This window comes from Oncorhynchus tshawytscha, linkage group LG31 (assembly GCF_018296145.1).
Source record: "Oncorhynchus tshawytscha isolate Ot180627B linkage group LG31, Otsh_v2.0, whole genome shotgun sequence".
NCBI lineage: Eukaryota > Metazoa > Chordata > Actinopteri > Salmoniformes > Salmonidae > Oncorhynchus > Oncorhynchus tshawytscha.
In genome coordinates this window covers 23930923-23955499 of record NC_056459.1, presented here as the reverse complement: position 1 = coordinate 23955499, position 24577 = coordinate 23930923, and the positions used below count along the sequence as shown (strand labels likewise).

Sequence of the window (24577 nt, the reverse complement as noted above, 5' to 3'; positions counted from 1 at the left end):
CCACGATACTTGTATCACACTCAATTAAGAACATTTACCCACACTATCTAACAATATGGGTCATCGTTTAAACACTAACACACAGAGAAACACACTCTTATTCACTAAACAGCCTATCCTGCGTACATTCTAACAACTCACAGCCTAATAACCAGGATGACTTCCATTCATTTGTCAGGCCTTCCCTTCCCTCTTCCTCCACACACTGACCCCTCAGTGGCTACTGTGAAGGGGGAGAGTTTCAGTAATAAACCTCCACTATGCAACGCTAGGCCCCAGCCTGCTCCTGGATCTAGCCTGGGTCAGGGATTCTTTCTGTGGGCTGAAGCTAGGCCTGTTGTGCCAGTGGACCTGGCAGCTTCCCAGAACCACATCTTTACAAAGCCATCATGCCACGCCTCGCCATGCTCCCAGGCAGGCGGCGAGCGGCCACAGCACATGATTAAAACTCATGACATCAAACTTTCCAAGCCTCGCTCCTGTCACATCCAGCCAGTCACCCAAAGTCATGAGTCCAACTCACTTTTCAACACGTTTCTGTTTGAAGAAGGAGTTTAAATGCAGAATGTGTCATTTCAGGGATATGGGTCCTACCTCTGATCTGTTTGAGGTATAGAGTAGCTTGGGTGGTATAATAGGTTTGAGGTATAGAGTAGCTTGTGTGGTATAATAGGTTTGAGGTATAGAGTAGATTGGATGGTATTATCTGTTTGAGGTATAAAGTAGATTGGATGGTATTATCTGTTTGAGGTATAGAGTAGATTGGATGGTCTTATCTGTTTGAGGTATAAAGTAGATTAGATGGTATTATCTGTTTGAGGTATAAAGTAGATTGGATGGTATTATCTGTGAGGTATAGAGTAGCTTGGATGGTATTATCTGTTTGAGGTATAGAGTAGATTGGATGGTATTATCTATTTGAGGTATAGAGTAGCTTGGATGGTATTATCTGTTTAAGGTATAAAGTAGATTAGATGGTCTTATCTGTTTGAGGTATAAAGTAGACTAGATGGTATTATCTGTTTGAGGTATATAGTAGCTTGGATGGTATTATCTGTTTGAGGTATAGAGTAGCTTGGATGGTATTATCTGTTTGAGGTATAGAGTAGCTTGGATGGTATTATCTGTTTGAGGTATAGGGTAGATTGGATGGTATAATAGGTTTGAGGTAAAGAGTAGCGTGGATGGTATAATAGGTTTGAGGTATAGAGGAGCTTGGTTGGTATTATCTGTTTGAGGTATAGAGTAGATACGATGGTATTATCTGTTTGAGGTATAGAGTAGATTGGATGGTATTATCTGTTTGAGGTATAGAGTAGCTTGGATAGTATAATAGGTTTGAGGTATAGAGTAGCTTGGATGGTATTATTTGTTTGAGGTATAGAGTAGCTTGGATGGTATTATCTGTTTGAGGTATAAAGTAGATTGGATGGTATTATCTGTTTGAGGTGTAAAGTAGATTGGATGGTATTATCTGTTTGAGGTATAGAGTAACTTGGGTAGTATAATAGGTTTGAGGTATACAGTAGCTTGGACAGTATAATAGGTTTGAGGTATAGAGTAGCTTGGATGGTAATAATAGGTTTGAGGTAAAGAGTAGCTTGGATGGTATTATCTGTTTGAGGTATAGAATAGATTGGATGGTATTATCTGTTTGAGGTATAGAGTAGATTGGATGGTATTATCTGTTTGAGGTATAGAGTAGCTTGGATAGTATAATAGATGTGAGGTATAGAGTAGCTTGGATGGTATAATAGGTTTGAGGTATAGAGTAGCTTGGATGGTATAATAGGTTTGAGGTATAGAGTAGCTTGGTTGGTATTATCTGTTTGAGGTATAAAGTAGATTGGATGGTATTATCTGTTTGAGGTGTAAAGTAGATTGGATGGTATTATCTGTTTGAGGTATAGAGTAGCTTGGATGGTATTATCTGTTTGAGGTATAGAGTAGCTTGGATGGTATTATCTGTTTGAGGTATAGAGTAGCTTGGATGGTATTATCTGTTTGAGGTATAGAGTAGATTGAATGGTATTATCTGTTTGAGGTATAGAGTAGGTTGGATGGTATAATAGGTTTGAGGTATAGAGTAGCTTGGATGGTATAATAGATTTGAGGTGTAGAGTAGCTTGGATGGTATTATCTGTTTGAGGTATAGAGTAGATTGGATGGTATTATCTGTTTGAGGTATAGAGTAGCTTGGATGGTATTATCTGTTTGAGGTATAGAGTAGCTTGGATGGTATTATCCGTTTGAGGTATAGAGTAGCTAGGATGGTATTATCTGTTTGAGGTATAGAGTAGATACGATGGTATTATCTGTTTGAGGTATAGAGTAGATTGGATGGTATTATCTGTTTGAGGTATAGAGTAGATTGGATGGTATTATCTGTTTGAGGTATAGAGTAGATACGATGGTATTATCTGTTTGAGGTATAGAGTAACTTGGGTGGTATAATAGGTTTGAGGTATAGAGTAGCTTGGACGGTATAATAGGTTTGAGGTATAGAGTAGCTTGGACAGTATAATAGGTTTGAGGTATAGAGTAGATTGGATGGTATTATCTGTTTGAGGTATAGAGTAGATTGGATGGTATTATCTGTTTGAGGTATAGAGTAGATTGGATGGTATTATCTGTTTGAGGTATAGAATAGATTGGATGGTATTATCTGTTTGAGGTATAGAATAGATTGGATGGTATTATCTGTTTGAGGTATAGAGTAGATTGGATGGTATTATCTGTTTGAGGTATAGAATAGATTGGATGGTATTATCTGTTTGAGGTATAGAATAGATTGGATGGTATTATCTGTTTGAGGTATAGAGTAGATTGGATGGTATTATTTGTTTGAGGTATAGAATAGATTGGATGGTATTATCTGTTTGAGGTATAGAATAGATTGGATGGTATTATCTGTTTGAGGTATAGAGTAACTTGGGTAGTATAATAGGTTTGAGGTATACAGTAGCTTGGATGGTATAATAGGTTTGAGGTAAAGAGTAGCTTGGATGGTATTATCTGTTTGAGGTATAGAATAGATTGGATGGTATTATCTGTTTGAGGTATAGAGTAGATTGGATGGTATTATCTGTTTGAGGTATAGAGTAGCTTGGATAGTATAATAGGTGTGAGGTATAGAGTAGCTTGGATGGTATAATAGGTTTGAGGTATAGAGTAGCTTGGATGGTATAATAGGTTTGAGGTATAGAGTAGCTTGGTTGGTATTATCTGTTTGAGGTATAAAGTAGATTGGATGGTATTATCTGTTTGAGGTGTAAAGTAGATTGGATGGTATTATCTGTTTGAGGTATAGAGTAGCTTGGATGGTATTATCTGTTTGAAGTATAGAGTAGCTTGGATGGTATTATCTGTTTGAGGTATAGAGTAGCTTGGATGGTATTATCTGTTTGAGGTATAGAGTAGGTTGGATGGTATAATCTGTTTGAGGTATAGAGTAGCTTGGATGGTATAATAGATTTGAGGTGTAGAGTAGCTTGGATGGTATTATCTGTTTGAGGTATAGAGTAGATTGGATGGTATTATCTGTTTGAGGTATAGAGTAGCTTGGATGGTATTATCTGTTTGAGGTATAGAGTAGCTTGGATGGTATTATCCGTTTGAGGTATAGAGTAGCTAGGATGGTATTATCTGTTTGAGGTATAGAGTAGATACGATGGTATTATCTGTTTGAGGTATAGAGTAGATTGGATGGTATTATCTGTTTGATGTATAGAGTAGATTGGATGGTATTATCTGTTTGAGGTATAGAGTAGATACGATGGTATTATCTGTTTGAGGTATAGAGTAACTTGGGTGGTATAATAGGTTTGAGGTATAGAGTAGCTTGGACAGTATAATAGGTTTGAGGTATAGAGTAGCTTGGACAGTATAATAGGTTTGAGGTATAGAGTAGATTGGATGGTATTATCTGTTTGAGGTATAGAGTAGATTGGATGGTATTATCTGTTTGAGGTATAGAGTAGATTGGATGGTATTATCTGTTTGAGGTATAGAATAGATTGGATGGTATTATCTGTTTGAGGTATAGAGTAGATTGGATGGTATTATCTGTTTGAGGTATAGAATAGATTGGATGGTATTATCTGTTTGAGGTATAGAGTAGCTTGGACAGTATAATAGGTTTGAGGTATAGATTGGATGGTATTATCTGTTTGAGGTATAGAGTAGATTGGATGGTATTATCTGTTTGAGGTATAGAGTAGATTGGATGGTATTATCTGTTTGAGGTATAGAATAGATTGGATGGTATTATCTGTTTGAGGTATAGAGTAGATTGGATGGTATTATCTGTTTGAGGTATAGAGTAGATTGGATGGTATTATCTGTTTGAGGTATAGAGTAGATTGGATGGTATTATCTGTTTGAGGTATAGAGTAGATACGATGGTATTATCTGTTTGAGGTATAGAGTAGACTTGGGTGGTATAATCTGTTTGAGGTATAGAGTAGCTTGGACGGTATAATAGGTTTGAGGTATAGAGTAGCTTGGACAGTATAATAGGTTTGAGGTATAGAGTAGATTGGATGGTATTATCTGTTTGAGGTATAGAGTAGATTGGATGGTATTATCTGTTTGAGGTATAGAGTAGATTGGATGGTATTATCTGTTTGAGGTATAGAATAGATTGGATGGTATTATCTGTTTGAGGTATAGAATAGATTGGATGGTATTATCTGTTTGAGGTATAGAGTAGATTGGATGGTATTATCTGTTTGAGGTATAGAGTAGATTGGATGGTATTATCTGTTTGAGGTATAGAGTAGATTGGATGGTATTATCTGTTTGAGGTATAGAGTAGATTGGATGGTATTATTTGTTTGAGGTATAGAATAGATTGGATGGTATTATCTGTTTGAGGTGTAAAGTAGATTGGATGGTATTATCTGTTTGAGGTATAGAGTAACTTGGGTAGTATAATAGGTTTGAGGTATACAGTAGCTTGGATGGTATAATAGGTTTGAGGTAAAGAGTAGCTTGGATGGTATTATCTGTTTGAGGTATAGAATAGATTGGATGGTATTATCTGTTTGAGGTATAGAGTAGATTGGATGGTATTATCTGTTTGAGGTATAGAGTAGCTTGGATAGTATAATAGGTGTGAGGTATAGAGTAGCTTGGATGGTATAATAGGTTTGAGGTATAGAGTAGCTTGGATGGTATAATAGGTTTGAGGTATAGAGTAGCTTGGTTGGTATTATCTGTTTGAGGTATAAAGTAGATTGGATGGTATTATCTGTTTGAGGTGTAAAGTAGATTGGATGGTATTATCTGTTTGAGGTATAGAGTAGCTTGGATGGTATTATCTGTTTGAAGTATAGAGTAGCTTGGATGGTATTATCTGTTTGAGGTATAGAGTAGCTTGGATGGTATTATCTGTTTGAGGTATAGAGTAGGTTGGATGGTATAATAGGTTTGAGGTATAGAGTAGCTTGGATGGTATAATATATTTGAGGTGTAGAGTAGCTTGGATGGTATTATCTGTTTGAGGTATAGAGTAGATTGGATGGTATTATCTGTTTGAGGTATAGAGTAGCTTGGATGGTATTATCTGTTTGAGGTATAGAGTAGCTTGGATGGTATTATCCGTTTGAGGTATAGAGTAGCTAGGATGGTATTATCTGTTTGAGGTATAGAGTAGATACGATGGTATTATCTGTTTGAGGTATAGAGTAGATTGGATGGTATTATCTGTTTGATGTATAGAGTAGATTGGATGGTATTATCTGTTTGAGGTATAGAGTAGATACGATGGTATTATCTGTTTGAGGTATAGAGTAACTTGGGTGGTATAATCTGTTTGAGGTATAGAGTAGCTTGGACAGTATAATAGGTTTGAGGTATAGAGTAGCTTGGACAGTATTATCTGTTTGAGGTATAGAATAGCTTGGATGGTATTATCTGTTTGAGGTATAGAATAGATTGGATGGTATTATTTGTTTGAGGTATAGAATAGATTGGATGGTATTATCTGTTTGAGGTATAGAATAGATTGGATGGTATTATCTGTTTGAGGTATAGAGTAGATTGGATGGTATAATCTCCAATGAGTCAGTTGCGGGAGTTGTGCCATACGTTGAGTGTGTTACCATGTCTTAATGTGTGAGATTATAGTTAGAGAAGAGAGAAAATGATGAGCCTATAATGATGGTAAGCAAAGAAGACTGAAAAAACAAAGTAATACATATACTGAGGAAAACAAAATCTTGTGGAAAAAAAAAAATCATGATTAAAAGGGAAATTATAATTAAGTCATCATATCAAAATAAATGTTGGTCTCATGATAATATACTTATATTTTAAATAAATTCAACTTCAATTCAATGTAATTTACTAAAGAAAATGTTTCAGTGTTAGTTTGAAGATGACAGAGGTGGTCAGGTATATGTACTTAGAGTGCTCCCTACTGGTCAGTATAAGTACTGCAGATCATGATTCAGCCAAAAAGGCCATCTTGGGGCCCTCAAATTTCATTTCAACCAGCTGTAAAGATAGAAAATGTGACAAAAATGTGACTTTAAATTGAGTGTGACTGTGATATATTATGACTGTTTATGAATCTGTTCAATCCTATTGCCTTGGTTAGTTAAAAAAAAAACTTAAAACATGTAGCTTTTTTGTCTCAATTAAATTGAGTTGTTGAAAGTATAGTTAAAAGAGACGCAAAATATCAGTCTAGACAGGGATAACATGTACCTGAGTGGTTCATTACTATATTTTAACACAACTAAATGTCCACCCACAACATTTGGGAAAAGAATCACGCTGTCTTAAAGCAGTCAACCCCAATGGGAGGGTCCCAGGCCCAGCACAACGATCACATCACAGGCACTGTTATATAGGTCTACATAGTAACACAGACCACCCAGGCCCAGCACAACGATCACATCACAGGCACTGTTGTTTTACATATGAACATGCAACAAGGGGGGCAACATGTTGAAATTCAAGTTCAATATAGAGAGAGGGAGGGGAGGGGAAAGAGGTAACTATCCACAGCAATGAAACCATATTCATCACTTTTCAAGCACACATCAGATGGCAAATATTATTACAGTAACTCCATGGACGGCAGCCATATTTACCAGAGAGAGAGAGAGAGAGAGAGAGAGAGAGAGAGAGACAGAGAGAGAGACAGAGACAGAGAGACAGAGAGACAGAGACAGAGAGACAGAGACAGAGATATAGACAGAGAGAGAGAGAGAGAGAGAGAGAGAGAGAGAGCGCGATGTATCATGTTATATGGTGGTCAAAGGGGAAAATTGCAATCATGTGTGTCTCACTTGGCATGGCCTACCTACCAGGAAACACATTATTTTCCTCTGATATCAGAGAGCTTTCTGGGAGTTTGACTGGCATCTAGTTTCGATGGAAACCATTTGGGACCCGGGTTCCTTTTTTCTGGGTGAAACAGGAGTCGTCATCTCCCTGGCCTTCTGAGGGCGATGAAACCCGAACTCAACCAGTTCTCAGAACCGTTCAGAACACAGAGAGAGAAAAAACAAGAGACGCTCACCAATTAATTCTGACTGGGAGGGATCCGTCTAGCAGGGATCTGACTGGGAGGGATCTGACTGGGAGGGATCTGACTGGAAGGGATCTGACTGGGGGGGATCTGACTGGGAGGGATCTGATTGGGAGGGATCTGACTGGGAGGGATCTGACTGGGAGGGATCTGATTGGGAGGGATCTGACTGGGAGGGATCTGACTGGGAGGGGTCTGACTGGAAGGGATCTGACTGGGAGGGGTCTGACTGGAAGGGATCTGACTGGGAGGGATCCGAGCAGGGATCTGATTGGGAGGGATCTGACTGGGAGGGATCTGACTGGAAGGGATCTGACTGGGGGGATCTGACTGGGAGGGATCTGACTGGAAGGGATCTGACTGGGGGGATCTGACTGGGAGGGATCTGACTGGGAGGGATCTGACTGGGAGGGATCTGATTGGGAGGGATCTGACTGGGAGGGATCTGACTGGGAGGGATCTGACTGGAAGGGGTCTGACTGGGAGGGATCTGACTGGAAGGGATCTGACTGGGGGGATCTGACTGGGAGGGATCTGACTGGGAGGGATCTGACTGGGAGGGATCTGATTGGGAGGGATCTGACTGGGAGGGATCTGACTGGGAGGGATCTGAATAGCGGGGATCTGACTGGGAGGGATCTGACTGGGAGGGATCTGACTGGGAGGGATATGACTGGGAGGGATATGACTGGAAGGGGTCTGACTGGGAGGGATCTGACTGGGAGGGATCTGACTGGGAGGGATCTGACTGGGAGGGATCTGACTGGGGGGGATCTGACTGGGAGGGATCTGACTGGGAGGGATCTGACTGGGAGGGGTCTGACTGGAAGGGGTCTGACTGAGGGGATCTGACTGGAAGGGATCTGACTGGGGGATCTGACTGGGAGGGATCTGACTGGGAGGGATCTGATTGGGAGGGATCTGACTGGGAGGGATCTGACTGGGAAGGGCTGACTGGAAGGGGTCTGACTGGGAGGGATCTGACTGGAAGGGATCTGACTGGGGGGGATCTGACTGGGAGGGATCTGACTGGGAGGGATCTGACTGGGAGGGATCTGATTGGGAGGGATCTGACTGGGAGGGATCTGACTGGGAGGGATCTGAATAGCGGGGATCTGACTGGGAGGGATCTGACTGGGAGGGATCTGACTGGGAGGGGTCTGACTGGAAGGGGTCTGACTGGGAGGGATCTGACTGGGAGGGATCTGACTGGGAGGGATATGACTGGGAGGGATATGACTGGAAGGGGTCTGACTGGGAGGGATCTGACTGGGAGGGATCTGACTGGGAGGGATCTGACTGGGAGGGATCTGAATGGGGGGATCTGACTGGGAGGGATCTGACTGGGAGGGATCTGACTGGGAGGGTCTGACTGGGAAGGGATCTGACTGGGAGGGATCTGACTGGGAGGGATCTGACTGGGAGGGATCTGACTGGGAGGGATCTGACTGGGAAGGGATCTGACTGGGAGGGATCTGACTGGGAGGGATCTGACTGGGAGGGATCTGACTGGGAGGGATCTGACTGGGAGGGATCTGATTGGGAGGGATCTGACTGGGAGGGATCTGACTGGGAGGGAGATTGGGAGGGATCTGATTGGGAGGGATCTGACTGGGAGGGATCTGATTGGGAGGGATCTGACTAGGAGGGATCTGACTGGGAGGGATCTGACTGGGAGGGATCTGACTGGGAGGGATCTGATTGGGAGGGATCTGACTAGGAGGGATCTGACTGGGAGGGATCTGACTGGGAGGGATCTGACTGGGAGGGATCTGACTGGGAGGGATCTGAATAGCGGGGATCTGACTGGGAGGGATCTGACTGGGAGGGATCTGACTGGGAGGGATCTGATTGGGAGGGATCTGACTGGGAGGGATCTGACTGGGAGGGATCTGATTGGGAGGGATCTGACTGGGAGGGATCTGACTGGGAGGGATCTGACTGGGAGGGATCTGACTGGGAGGGATCTGACTGGGAGGGATCTGACTGGGAAGGGATCTGACTGGGAGGGATCTGACTGGGAGGGATCTGACTGGGAGGGATCTGACTGGGAGGGATCTGATTGGGAGGGATCTGACTGGGAGGGATCTGACTGGGAGGGATCTGACTGGGAGGGATCTGACTGGGAGGGATCTGATTGGGAGGGATCTGACTAGGAGGGATCTGACTGGGAGGGATCTGACTGGGAGGGATCTGACTGGGAGGGAGGGACGGGTAAAAAAAAGAAAGAGTAAATGAAACAGGATCTTAAATGGACCTTTGTTTCTCTCTTCCCTCCCCTCATCCTCCTCCATCCCTTCATCTCTCCACCCCCCAAACACAACTCTATGAGAGCGTCCTCAACCCTGCGACCGCACTCCCTAGGATTCTATTGCTAACCTTTGCCTCGAGAACAACGACACCTTCAGGTTTTCCCTCGCATGAGAGAGCTGGAATAACATGGCTGGCCGGGAACGCTTCCATATGTGCTCCTGCCACGCAATGCCCCGCCCTTCCCCTCTCAAGGCAAAAGCCCCTTTCCCTCTCTCTTCCAGGCAGTGAGACTAGCTGATGGGGGCTATAGGAGTTCTAGGGGGGTAGACACACATACACACACGCACACACACACTGCTGTAAGCCTCTGGGATACAGGGGGGCGAAAGGGAGGACAGCCATTACAAAGACCTCCATCAGAGACAGTGACCCCGGGGTCAATAATAACCTCTGTGACACACTGGCTGAACTGAGCTGTATAGACTCACAGAACTTTTACAGACAATAGAGAACATTTACCTCCACGCCCCTTTCTCTCTCATACTGGCTGACTGACCGACTGGCTCACAGACCGGCTGGCTGACTGACTGACTGGCTGACTGACGGCTGGCTGACTGCCTGGCTGACTGACCGGCTGGCTGGCTGACTGATTGGTGGACTGGCTGACTGACAGACAAATTGGATACAGACTTGTTGTGTCCTTGCATCCGTCTTATACAAACATTTGTTTTGGTCATCTTTGCTTTGTTATTGTCAATGTCAGCCCTTCTGAAAGAACGGAATAAACTGCTCTCACTGGAAATAAGCCTGAATATAGCACCACAGGACAAGCGCTAATATCATTACTAGCATAGTGATGATGTAAATCATGAATAAACATTACAATAAGCGGTAGTGTGAGTATTGCAGTGTGAACATTTTTCAAGATCAAAAACCCATCAACAATATTTCAGATAGTTGGTGGCTACAAGAAAAACGTTGATTCAATCAACATGTTGGACGTAATAACTTCACCATTTTCTATTTGCCCTTTTAAAAACCAAAGTGGGTAAGGAAGTGCTGCAGCAGATTGTCCAGTAAGACTTTTCACATTAGCAGTTAGAACTGGCTTTTCTTGCAGTTAGCAGCCGACAGTGAATCAATCACTCCCTTCTACACACAGTACACACACAACAACCAGCGAGTGAATCAATCACTCCCTTCTACACACAGTACACACACAACAACCAGCAAGTGAATCAATCACTCCCTTCTACACACAGTACACACACAACAACCAGCAAGTGAATCAATCACTCCCTTCTACACACAGTACACACACAACAACCAGTGAGTGAATCAATCACTCCCTTCTACACACAGTACACACACAACAACCAGCAAGTGAATCAATCACGCCCTTCTACACACAGTACACACACAACAACCAGCAAGTGAATCAATCACTCCCTTCTACACACAGTACACACACAACAACCAGCAAGTGAATCAATCACTCCCTTCTACACACAGTACACACACAACAACCAGCAAGTGAATCAATCACTCCCTTCTACACACAGTACACACACAACAACCAGCAAGTGAATCAATCACTCCCTTCTACACACAGTACACACACAACAACCAGCAAGTGAATCAATCACTCCCTTCTACACACAGTACACACACAACAACCAGCAAGTGAATCAATCACTCCCTTCTACACACAGTACACACACAACAACCAGTGAGTGAATCACTCCCTTCTACACACAGTACACACACAACAACCAGCAAGTGAATCAATCACTCCCTTCTACACACAGTACACACACAACAACCAGTGAGTGAATCACTCCCTTCTACACACAGTACACACACAACAACCAGTGAGTGAATCACTCCCTTCTACACACAGTACACACACACACAAACATAGCACATGAACACACCCTCGCATGCACGCAGTCAAACATGTACAAAACCAAACACACACAGACACACAAACACACAATACAGTCCCTGGGAGCTAGTGGTCCAGGAAAGCCTAAAGAAAGAAACACACACTATGTACTAGAGGTCGACCGATTAATCAGAATGGCCGATTAATTAGGGCCGATTTCAAGTTTTCATAACAATCTGTAATCAATCTGTAAACAGCGTTTTGGACAGCGATTATGGCAGATTACATTGCACTCCACGAGGAGATTGCGTGGCAGGCTGACTACCTGTTATGCAACAAGGTTCTAGCTAGCATTAAACTTATCTTATAAAAAACTATCAATTTTAACATAATCACTAGTTAACTACACATGGTTGACAATATTACAAGTTTATCCTGTGTTGCATATAATCAATGCGGTGCCTGTTAATTTATTATTGCACCTTTATTTAACTAGGCAAGTCAGTTAAGAACAAATTCTTATTTTCTATGACAGACTAGGGTTAACTGCCTTGCTCAGGGGTAGAACAACAGGTTTGTACCTTGTCAGCTCAGGGATTCAAACTTGTAACCTTTCGGTTACTAGTCCAACGCTCTAACCACTAGGCTACACTGCCACCCCAAAAACACAGCCTACTTCGCCAAACAGGTGATTTAACAACCGTATTTGCAAAAAAAGCCCTGTCGTTGCACCAACGTGTACCTAACCATAAACATCAATGTCTTTCTTAAAATCAATACACAAGTATATAATTTTAAACCTGAATATTTAGTTCATATTGCCTGCTAACATGAATTTCTTTTAACTAGGGAAATTGTGTCACTTCTCTTGTGTTCTGTGCAAGCAGAGTCCGGGTATATGCAGCAGTTTGGGCCGCCTGGCTCGTTGCAAACTGTGTGAAGACCATTTCTTACTAACAAAGGCCGTAATTAATTTGGCAGAATTGTACGTAATTATGACATAACATTGAAGGTTGTGCAATGTAACAGGAATATTTAGACTTAGGGATGCCACCCATTAGATAAAATACGGAACGGTTCCGTATTTCACTGAAAGAATAAACATTTTGTTTTCGAAATGATAGTTTCCGGATTTGACCATATTAATGACCTAAGGCTTGTATTTCTGTGTGTTATTATGTTATAATTAAGTCTATGATATGATAGAGCAGTCTGACTGAGCGATGGTAGGCAGCAGCAGGCTCGTAAGCATTCATTCAAACAGCACTTTCCTGCGTTTGCCAGCAGCTCTTCGCTGTGCTTCAAGCATTGCGCTGTTTATGACTTCAAGCCTATCAAAATTAGTGTTCATTCAGTATTGTTGTAATTGTCATTATTACAAATATATATAAAAACAAATATATATAAAAATCGGCCGACTAATCAGTATCGGCTTTTTTTGGACCTCCAATAATCGTTATCGGCGTTGAAAAAATCATAATCGGTCGACCTCTACAATGTATACACACACTTGACCATGTCATCTTCTAATCCATTTGAGGCCAGAGTGGTAACACCAAGTGAAAATAAACTGGACTCCTTGAGACACATTTGAAATGTGGCTCAGTGCTCACAATTACTGCTCTGATATCATAACTGTTACAAACAAGTCTCCCAGCAGCCCTGGACCAAACTACTCCTCCCTCAACTGGTCCAGCTCTTCTCTCTCTCTCTTTCTCTCTCTCCCACTCCATCTCTCTCTCTCCCATTCTCTGTCTTTTCCACTTCGACTCATTGCTAGCCTTGTAAGGCTCCATTGAACGAAACCGATGCCAGGAGTTTGGACTGGACTGGGCCCTTACTGAGCCTATGCCAAACGGATCCTGGTCCTACCCTATCGGAAACACACACACACATACTGTATATACGCATGCACGTGCGCACGCACACACACACACACACACACACACACACGCACAGACACAGCCATTCAGCCCTGATGGGTTCCTTTTTAATACTTGTAAAAGTGATACTTATCTCCCTGATTGAAATCAGTAAAGGGTAAATAGCGGATGGGGTGCTGTGTCAACGCTCTGGCCTTCCCACGCTAACTTCCTGATTGGGTTGGTTTGGCTGGGCTCAGGGTCAGAGAGAGGGGCACTAACCTCAGAGAGACGGGGACAGATATCTGGGCCTGTGTCTCAAAGCAGGAGGGCTGATATAGGATTAGATCTTGCCTGTTCTTATAATATTATAATCTAAAAGGCAAAACTGATCCGAGAGCAGCACTCTGAGACACTTTGTGAATATGGGCACTGCTGCATTACTGGAACTATGTGGGGACTTCTCCACATACGCCTTTGCCCTCCCATCACTAGACTTATAGCCCTTTACCACAGATCTAGGATCAGATTACCATACCTTTTAATAGTACTATTAACTATCGGTGGAAGGAAATGGTATCGGACCTTGTAACAGTGGTTAGTTGCAACAGACTATTCAGACTATTCCACTGACACAGTAACACAACACACTCTGTAGTCATACAGACAGACCACAAGCCTGCTCTTTCATAGACATCATGAGGCCAATCAGGACCTGGAGCCATCTTTATGAAGCTACAATGACTGGGCCTTGATCTGATTGTGACACAATGCACACTAAGGACAATCAGATCCTCTGACCACTCAATGGGAATCACTGGGACAAGGGATCTGCACCAAGCTCACACCACACATAGTCACTATGGAAAAAGCACTTTCGGAAATGAAAAGCTTCATTGCATTAATTTAAATAAGAGTCACACACACTACTACTACTACTACTACCAGACGCCCAGAACAAGAGCTCTGGGAAATATGGGAGGTCAAGAGTTCAACAGACATTGTCAAATTATGTGAGAATCCCTGAGTCATCCATCCACAGTTAAAGTGATTAGGAGACAAGAGTTTCAGTTCCTGTCACACACGCAGACCTCCTCCATTTTGAATATCATCATGGCCTTACAAATGCTTCATGGTTCAAATTCAGACCATCTTTGCTGCCACATTGCTGGACAATTGAATAACTTCACAGACCTTCAGCTCTACCAATAGAGAAAGAAATTGAGCAAGATATATTTTCTGATCTCTTCTGCAATTCAGGGTCGTTACTAGTGCCCCTCCATATGAAATGGTATAAAATAATACATTGAAATTGAAATTAAAAACACATAAATAAGATGTCTGGACAGGCCACTGAGGTCTGACTACTATCAAATGTTTTATTGGTGAAACCATTTGATCCACTGCTGCACAGCAGCCAGGCCTCATTGATAACAATAAAACTCTAGGTCAAAAGGTCAGTTACACTACAGTCACCATGACAACCACTCACAGTAGGAACCCCAACATGAGCCAATCGCATAATTTAAACCTGACGCACCCCAACAGTGTACAGCAGCAAATCTAATGGGCTCTGGTCAAAAGTAGTGCACTATGTAGGGAATAGGGTGTCATTTGGGAGGTAGCCCAGGACACTCCATAGTGAATTAGCTTGGTCGATAGGACATACCACCACCCCAATTAAACATTACCCCTTTATTCCTCCAGCAGATTGACAGCTGTGTTTCTTCCTCTCTTTCACTCTCCTTGTCTCTCTCTTTCTCTCTCTTTTTGGCAGAAATGTCAGTTTTAACAGAGGAGAGAGACTCTATCCCAGGGAAATTAGGCTGAACTGTTAGGCCTGCCGACCGGGATCATAAGGTCTTGCTAAGGCCCTGAGGGCAGAGAGATGGAGAGAGAGGAGAGAGAGAGACAGAGACAGAGACAGAGAGATAAGACAGGCTATGTGCACACTGCCCACAAAATGAGGGGAAAACTGAGATGCACTTCCTAACCTCTTTATGACCATACTAGAGACACGTATTTTCCTTAGATCCACAAATAATAAAAAACAAACCCAATTTTGATAAACTCCATATCTATTGGGTGAAATACCACAATGTGCAATCACAGCGGCAATATTTGTGACCTGTTGCTACAATCATTTGTATTTATTTATTTTTATTTAACCTTTATTTAACTAGGCAAGTCAGTTAATAACAAATTATTATTTACAATGACGGCCTACCAAAAGGCAAAAGGCCTCCTGCAGGGACAGGGGTCTGGGATTAAAAATACATCATAAATACAGTATAAATATCGGACAAAACACTCATCACAACAAGAGAGACACAACACTTTGCCCCATTGCCCGTGTGTTGTTTTGAATCCAACGGCCAGCAGAAATTAACGGACAATTATGTGCAGGTGGCAAAAAGCATTCTGAGGCATTCTGGGGCATTCTGAGGCATTCTGGGGTATTCTGAGACTTTCTGAGGCATACTGAAATGGGAAAGTCAGAAGTATCAGAAAGAGACATAAAGAGAGACCTAAGAGAACAACATAGCAAGGGAGCAACACATGATGACACAGCATGGTAGCAACACAACATAACAACAACATGGTAGCAACACAACATTTTAGCAGCACAAAACATGGTACATACATTATTGGGCACAGACAACAGCACAAAGGGCAAGAAGATAGAGACAACAATACATCACACAAAGCAGCCACAACAGTCAGTAAGAGTGTCCATGATTGAGTCTTTGAATGAAGAGATTGAGATAAAACTGTCCAGTTTAAGTGTTTGTTGCAGCTCGATCCAGTCGCTAGCTGCAGCGAACTGAAAAGAGGAGCGACCCAGGGATGTGTGTGCTTTGGGGACCTTAATAGAATGTGACTGGCAGAACGGGTCTTGTATGTGGCAGATGAGGGCTGCAGTAGATATCTCAGTAGAAACAGTGCCTTGCAAAGGTATTCATCCCCGTTGGCCTTTTTCCTATTTTGTTGCATTACAACCTGTAATTTAAATGGATTTTTATTTGGATTTCATGTAATGGATGGATATACACAAAAGAGTTTAAATTGATGAAGTGAAATGGAAAAAATTACTTGTTTCACTGTTTGGCCATAATGACCATCATTATGTTTGAAGGAAAAAGGGGGAGGCATACAAGCTGAAGAACACCATCCCAACCGTGAAGAACGGGGATGGCAGCATCTTGTTGTGGAGGGGCTTTGCTGCAGGAGGCACTGGTGCACTTCACAAAATAGATGGCTTCATGAGGGAGGAAAATGATGTGGATACATCAGTCAGGAAGTTAAAGCTTGGTCGAAAATGGGTCTTCCAAATGGACAATGACCCCAAGCATACTTCCAAAGTTGTGGCAAATTGGCTTAAGGACAACAAAGTCAAGGTATTGGAGTGGCCATGACAAAGCCCTGACCTCAATCGTATAGAAAATATGTGGGCAGAACTGAAAAAGCGTGTGAGTGCAAGGAGGCCTACAAATCTGACTCAGTTACACCAGCTCTGTCAGGAGGAATGGCCAAAATTCACCCAACTTATTGTGGTATGCTTGTGGAAGGCTACCCGAAACATTTGACCCAAGTTAAACAATTTAAAGGCAATGCTACCAAATACTAATTGAGTGTATGTAAACTTCTGACCCACTGGGAATGTGATGAAAGAAATAAAAGCTGAAATATATAATTCTCTCTGCTATTATTCTGACATTTCACATTCTTAAAATAAAGTGGTGATCCTAACTGACCTAAGACAGGGACTTTTTTACTAGGATTAAATATCAGGAATTGTGAAAAACTGAGTTTAAATGTATTTGGCTACGGTGTATGTAAACTTCTGACTTCAACTGTATACACCTGTTCTGAAAGGCCCCAGTCTGCAACAACACCAAGCAAGCTGCACCATGAAGAGCAAGGAGCTCTCCAAACAGGTCAAGGACAAAGTTGTGGAGAAGTACAGATCAGGGTTGGGTTATAAAAAAATATCAGAGACTTTGAACATCCCGCGGAGCACCATTAAATCCATTATAAAAAAATTGGCACCACAATAAACCTGCCAAGAGAGGGCGGGCCGCCCACCAAAACTCACGGACCAGGCAAGGAGGGCATTAATCAGGGAGGCAATAAAGAGACCAAAGATAACCCTGAAGGAGCTGCAAAGCTCCATAGCGGAGGTTGGAGAATCTGTCCATAGGACCACTTTAAGCCGTACACTCCACAGAGCTGGGCTTTATGGAAGAGTGGCCAGAAAAAAGCCATTGCTTAAAGACGAAAATAAGCAAACATGTTTGGTGTTCGCCAAAAGGCATGTGGGAGACTCCACAAACATATGGAAGAAGGTACTCTGGTCAGATGAGACCAACATTTAGCTTTTTGGCCTTCAAGGAAAGACTTTGAACATCCCGCGGAGCACCATTAAAATCATTATAAACAAATTGTGTTTATGGTTATTTGTTTTTCATCAGCAGGGACTGGGAAACTGGTCAGAATTTAACGAATGATGGATGGCACTAAATACAGGGAAATTCTTGAGGGAAACCTGTTTCAGTCTTCCAGAGATTTGAGACTGGGACGGAGGTTCACCTTCCAGCAGGACAATGACCCTAAGCATACTGCTAAAGGAACAATTGAATGGTTTAAGGGGAAACATTTAAATATCTTGGAATGGCCTAGTCAAAGCCCAGATCTCAATCCAATTGAGAATCTGTGGTATGACTTAAAGATTGCTGTACACAAGCAGAACCCATCCAACTTGAAGGAGTTGGAGCAGTTTTGCCTTGAAGAATGGGAAAAAATCCCAGTGGCTAGATGTGCCAAGCTTATAGAGATATATCCTAAGAGACTAGCAGCTGTAATTGCTGCAGAAGGTGGCTCTACAAAGTATTGACTTTGGGGGGGTGATAGTTATGCACGCTCAAGTTTTCAGTTTTTTTGTCTTATTTTAACATTTTTAAAGTGGTAGGCATGTTTTGTAAATCAAATGATACCAACCCCCCCAAAAATCTATTTTAATTCCAGGTTGTAAGGCAACAAAATAGGAAAAATGCCAAGGGAGTGAATACTTTCTCAAGAAAAGGGAAACCAGTGAAGAACAAACGCCATTGTAAATACAACTCATGTTTATGGTTATTTATTTTCCCTTTTGTACTTTAACTATTTGCACATAATATGACATTTGAAATGTCTTTATTATTTTGGAACTTTTGTGAGTGTAATGTTTACTGTTCCTTTTTGTTGATTATTTCACTTTTGTTTATTATCTATTTCACTTGCGTTAACAATGTAAACATATGTTTTCTATGCCAATAAAGCACTTACATTGAATTGAAAGAGAGAGGGAGATGGATGCAGAGAGAGAGAGAGAGAGAGAGAGAGAGAGAGAGAGAGAGAGAGAGAGAGAGAGAGAGAGAGAGAGAGAGAGAGAGAGAGAGAGAGAGAGAGAGAGAGAGAGAGAGAGGGAGCAGAAGACAGAGGGAGAGAGAGAGAGGGGTGGGGAGGGAGGGAGATGGAGGGAGGGAGGCAAGAAAAGGAGGGAAATATGCCAAAACATCTTTGCATTAATGCATAATATCTTAACCATTAATTTCTGCACCACCAGACCAGATCATACTTTACCCACCAGCATGAGGACCCTTACACTGTAATTCTCCTTGGGGAGACGTTACCATATGCTAGCTCTGAAAACACTTAACGACAGCCCTGCCTAATCTGTCAGTGCAATGGTTCGGAACGACCACTGTTTGGCACCAGGGGTCAAGTCATCATTTTCAAATTCTGAAAATGTTCCAGTAGTCCACCCTGCCGTACCTAGAACATCAGAACCCAGTTCCAAGAGCCAGCTGCATCTGTCTGACCCTGGTTCTAACCACAGAGAACGCAGCAAACATGTGCTGCGTCTATTAAGGTTCACCAATCAGAGGGAGGAGCTCCTGGCTTTGCCTAAACAAACACACAGTCAGGAGGCATGTTATGTAGCAGGTGGCCAGAGAAACCGATTCAGATCATCACCTCTCCCACATCTCCTGCATGGTCTCCTAAGGCCGAGGTCACCTCTACACAGACAACCTACGCTAGCTCGCACACACACACACACACACACACACACACACACACACACACACACACACACACACACACACACACACACACACACACACACACAGGACATAAATATAAATGCAACATGTAAAGTGTTGTTCCCATGTTTCATCAGCTGAAATATAAGATCCCAGAAATGTTCAATAAGCACAAAAAGCTTATTTCGCTCAAATTTTGCACACAAATTTGTTTACATCCCTGTTAGTGAACATTTCTCCTTTGCCAAGATAATCCAGCCATCTGACAGGTGTGGCATATCAAGAAGTTGATTAAACAGCATGATCGTTACACAGGTGCACCATGTGCTGGGGACAATAAAAGGCCACTCTTAAAGGTGCATTTTTGTCCCACAACACAATGCCACAAATGTCTCAAGTTTTGAGGGAGGGAGCATGCAGTTGGCATGCTGACTGCAGGAATGTCCACCAGAGCTGTTGCCAGATAATTGAATTATAATTTCTCTACCATAAGCCACCTCCAATATCGTTTTAGAGAATTTGGCAGTACAACCAACCGCCCTCACAACCACAGGCCACGTGTGCTGTGAACAGAGAGCCCCATGGTGGCGGTGGGGTTATGGTATGACCAGGCATAAGCTACTGACAACAAACACAATTGCATTTTATGCACAGATACCGTGAGGAGATCCCGAGGCTCATTGTCGTGCCATTAATCTGCCTCCATTCATCATGTTTCACCATGATAAGGTATCTGTGACCAACAGATGCATTGCCTATCTGTATTCTCAGTCAAATGAAATCAGTAGATTCGATTTCCTTAAATGAACTGTAACTAAGTAAAATCTTTGAAATTGTTGCATGTTGCCTTCATATTTTTGTTCAGTATACATAAACACACACACCTCCTCCTTTCTCAAACCAGTTCTTGGACCAGAGGTGGGGAGTTGGGGGTCAGGGGGGGTTGGAGAAGAGAGGAGAAGAAAACAAACTGCATGGAGCTTGCATCGCTAAGGGCAACGGCCAATCAAAGGGGTTGTCAGTGGTTGCACTTGCTGAATAAATGACCCCGCCTTTGACAGGAAATTCCAAATAGCCATTTTAATTCTGATCAGGCTTCAAGGAAGTGGAAAGAATAAAAACACATCAATTATAATGACAGGAAGTCTGAGATCACATGGTCACCAGCTGGAGCCAACAGAGGGATCAAGGAGCCAGGAGAAGATGGTGGGAGAGGGAGAAAGGAAGGAAGGGGGGGGGGGAAGAGGAAGGAGGAGAGAAAAAAGAACACTCTCAGATTCCATGCAGGGAATGACATGAGGTTCCATTTTGTGAGACAATACTACACTTACAGTAACTGTCATTTCTGTACAGACCCAAGTGCTTGATGGTAAGGAGGACCAGAACAGAGCAAATAAGTGGGATAGAATTGATGCTGTACATTATGGCTAGCTACCACACAGTGTTATGCAAATACTATGCTGGCATTGTTATTGGCTTGGTCCAAATGGATATGTTTGGTGCTCTCTCTCGGGGTGGCAGGGTAGCCTAGTGGTTAGAGCGTTGGACTAGTAACCGGAAGGTTGCAAGTTCAAATCCCCGAGCTGACAAGATACAAATCTGTCGTTCTGCCCCTGAACAGGCAGTTAACCCGCTGTTCCTAGGCTGTCGTTGAATATAATAATTTGTTCTTAACTGACTTGCCTAGTAAAAAAAATAAAAAAATCTCTTTATCTCTCTCATTCTGTCTCTCTTTCTACAGTATCTCTCTCTTACTCTGTCTCTTTCTCTGTCACTTTCTCTCTCCTTTTCTCTGTCACTTTCTCTCTCCTCTCTGTCACTTTCTCTCTCACTCCTCTGTCACTTTCTCTCTCACTCCTCTTTCCTTCGCTCTGTCACTTTCTCTCTCACTCCTCTCTGGCACTTTCTTTCTTTCTCTCTCTGTTTCTCTCCAACCATCTGCATTTTATATTGTTTTTTGGACTCCTCCTGTGGACTCCATATATAAAAATAAAAAAATGATTTGGTTGAGTATTATATCCCAGCACATGTTAATAATAATGGTAAAGTAGAAGCTGGAACACACTAAGGGAAACAAAGCATTAGCTAAACCAACTTCTTTAGTTGTGAATGTGGAATTATGTGGAAGCCAATCATTTCCTGAATCCCTAGCCACATTAATGATGAAAATGATAGAATGATGAAAAATGATATCTATAACAAAGTAGCCCTTTCCTGCAGTCAATGACAAAAAGCCCCCTCTTTGGCCTCATGGGTGGAATGTTATTCATATTTTTCATAATTTCATAATTAATACACATTATGTTTAAAAAAACGCTGAAAATCCAGTGTTTCTATGTCAAGCGGTTTTGTTATATTTCAGTCTTCTGTGATGTATATAAAGTGTAATATTGGGATAGAAAATCTAAATGTAATACATTTCAACTCTGTATCTGACATGGTACAGGTGTCTTCTTTTTTTAAGCCCATACCCATGTGTGTGAGGTGTATAATTTGTTTCAAAGTAGATTTGTTTAAGACTACCAAGAATCACTCTGTGTGGCCCTGAATTAGCCCACCGCAGTAAAAGGCTAACACTTTATCAAACAAGTATAATTAAATTAAATTGACCAATTTCACATTAAATGTATCAAATATTCCAAAACATTTTCTTTCAAACCAAATCCAGATGAAACAGAATCCAAATGTAGTGTCTCAGTTCTAAGTTAGTCTGATGAGACAGAGACATAGAGAGAGACAGATACAGCCACCATTCCAGGTGATGCTCCTCTCCTCTGACAGCGGCAGCCATCTTGTATTACCCCCAGACAGTCACTCTGCATCTACTTAGAGCTGGGAGTTAATGCAGTGTCTGTTCTCTCTGATTCCAGGCAGCCAGAGTAAAGACAAGCAGGCAGGCATCTCTTTAAAAAAAAGCCTCCTCCTGCTCTCTCTCTCTCTCCTTGTCTTTCAATCACTCTCTGCTCTTTCTCATTTTCTTCTCCTTCCCTCTCTCAGCAAATGAAGGGCTGTGTCGGTCAAATGAATATAAATCTCTACAGGTTTACAGGCTGTGGATCAAGCCAGGCAGTAAGGACTACAGCCCATCTGACAGTAATGGCAATCAGATCAATGTGGACTTCTCTGTTTTCACATGGTTTTAATGTAATCATAAAAAATATGAAAAGGGTTCAACTGTAGAGTATGTGCTGTTTTTATAGTTTTTTTTAGAGGGTATGCTGTAAAGAGGGAGCAATCGAGTGCTGTGTTTTGTCGATTATAAAATACTCACACACACAGACACACACACACGCACGCATGCACACCTTACACACTCACCCTCAGACAGATGGGTAGGGCCAGTGATGGGCGTCTGAGTCTCTTTGCAATACGACACCACCTCTCTGGGTAGGAAGTCCACCTGTGTGATCTTAGACGCCCCCAGTCTATGCATCCTGCGCCTGGATGGAGTGAGACAGGAAGTAGTGGGTCACAGAGCACTATGGGTACTGTAGTACATCATGCTACACACTTCAGCACTGCTGACCAACACACACACACACACTGGTACATTCATGCATAAAACACTGAGACATTAAATATGGTGATTCAGTCCTTCGCGTCTGCAGTACCTCATCAGGGCTTAATTCAGTTGTGGAACATTCAGATAGAAATATATTGCATAGAACAGCCATGCCAATTTGACATGAGTAAGGACTCAAGTCAGCTCTATTCATGGTATTTCTATCTGCTTGTTTCACATCTCTGAATACACCCCTGGTGTTCAGACAGCCCTTCTCTGATTGAACCACACACCTCCCCAAGAGGAGTACGGATAGAGAGAACGAAAAAGGGAAGGAGATAGAGGAGAGGAACCGGTATGTACCCTAGCTCAGAGTCATCCTGCAGCTGCAGAACAGAGGGGTCAGTGTCCCACTGCAGGGTCCTCGGGTGGGAAGCAGGGGGCGCAATAGAGGGAGGGAAAACACATGCCAGGTTAGGTGAGCCACAGCAGTAACCCACAGATCAACACATACTGAGCTGGGTTGGAGTACATTTCAGTTCAAATCAATTCGGTTGAATCAGGAGATTACTTGAGATTCCAAATCCTCTTTTCAATGAGGATTTTTCCATTCTTGATTTGTAATTTTAATTGATTCCTTGATTGACTGAATTGGAACAGAATTGAAACTAACCACACCTTCGCACACACATGCACACGCATGCACACACATGTCTAACAGAATAACATTAGACAGAAATACACATGCAAGGGCACTGAGACATACAGGACAAACATAATCACTTATTGGGGACATGACAGTTGGGTAATTCAATGGGTAAAATGTTTAGGTTTTAACATGATTCTATCTATCTCCCTGTTATAGATTCTTGGTCAAATATCAGAATATCTATTTGATGAATATGAAATTATGGTGGGACAATGTACAATATTTGTACAAAATGTCATGGTAATATGAAAATGGTTTAATAACTATGTATAGAATAATATAAATATGATTTATCTGTTCTTCAAAATCCAAATGGTTGGACAAATATAAAATGATCTCTCTTATGTTGGGCAAAATGCAACATAATGCAACATAATGCAACATAATGCAACAGTGCAGAAGCTTTACAAGCAGATATGTTGTATTTCTGTCTTTCATATTCACTACCAGTCAGAAGTTTGGACACACCTACTCATTCCAGGGTTGTTCTTTACTTTACTATTTTCTACCTTGTAGAATAATAGTGAATACATAACAACTATGAAATAACACATTTGGAATCATGTAGTAACCAAAAAAGTGTTAAACAAATCAAAATATATTTTATATTTAAGATTCTTCAAAATAGCTACCCTTTGTCTTGATGACAGCTTTGCACACTCTTGGCATTCTCTCAACCAGCGTCATGAGGTAGTCACCTGGAATGCATTTCAATGAACAAGTGTTCCTGGTTAAAAGTTCAT

General features: G+C 42.1%; 1 protein-coding gene across 7 annotated transcripts in view; it reads right to left on the bottom strand.

Moving 5' to 3' along the window:
- Positions 1–24577, bottom strand: part of LOC112229221 (cytoplasmic dynein 1 intermediate chain 1) — a 111379-nt gene that overhangs the window by 76049 nt on the left and 10753 nt on the right. For all 7 annotated transcript variants that reach the window (XM_042310148.1, XM_042310151.1, XM_042310149.1 and 4 more), the window contains 2 exons: positions 23489–23548; positions 22942–23063 (listed from right to left, as the gene is read on the bottom strand). In XM_042310148.1, the coding sequence (XP_042166082.1) occupies positions 22942–23063; positions 23489–23548 (182 nt within the window). The remainder of the gene's footprint in view (positions 1–22941; positions 23064–23488; positions 23549–24577) is intronic.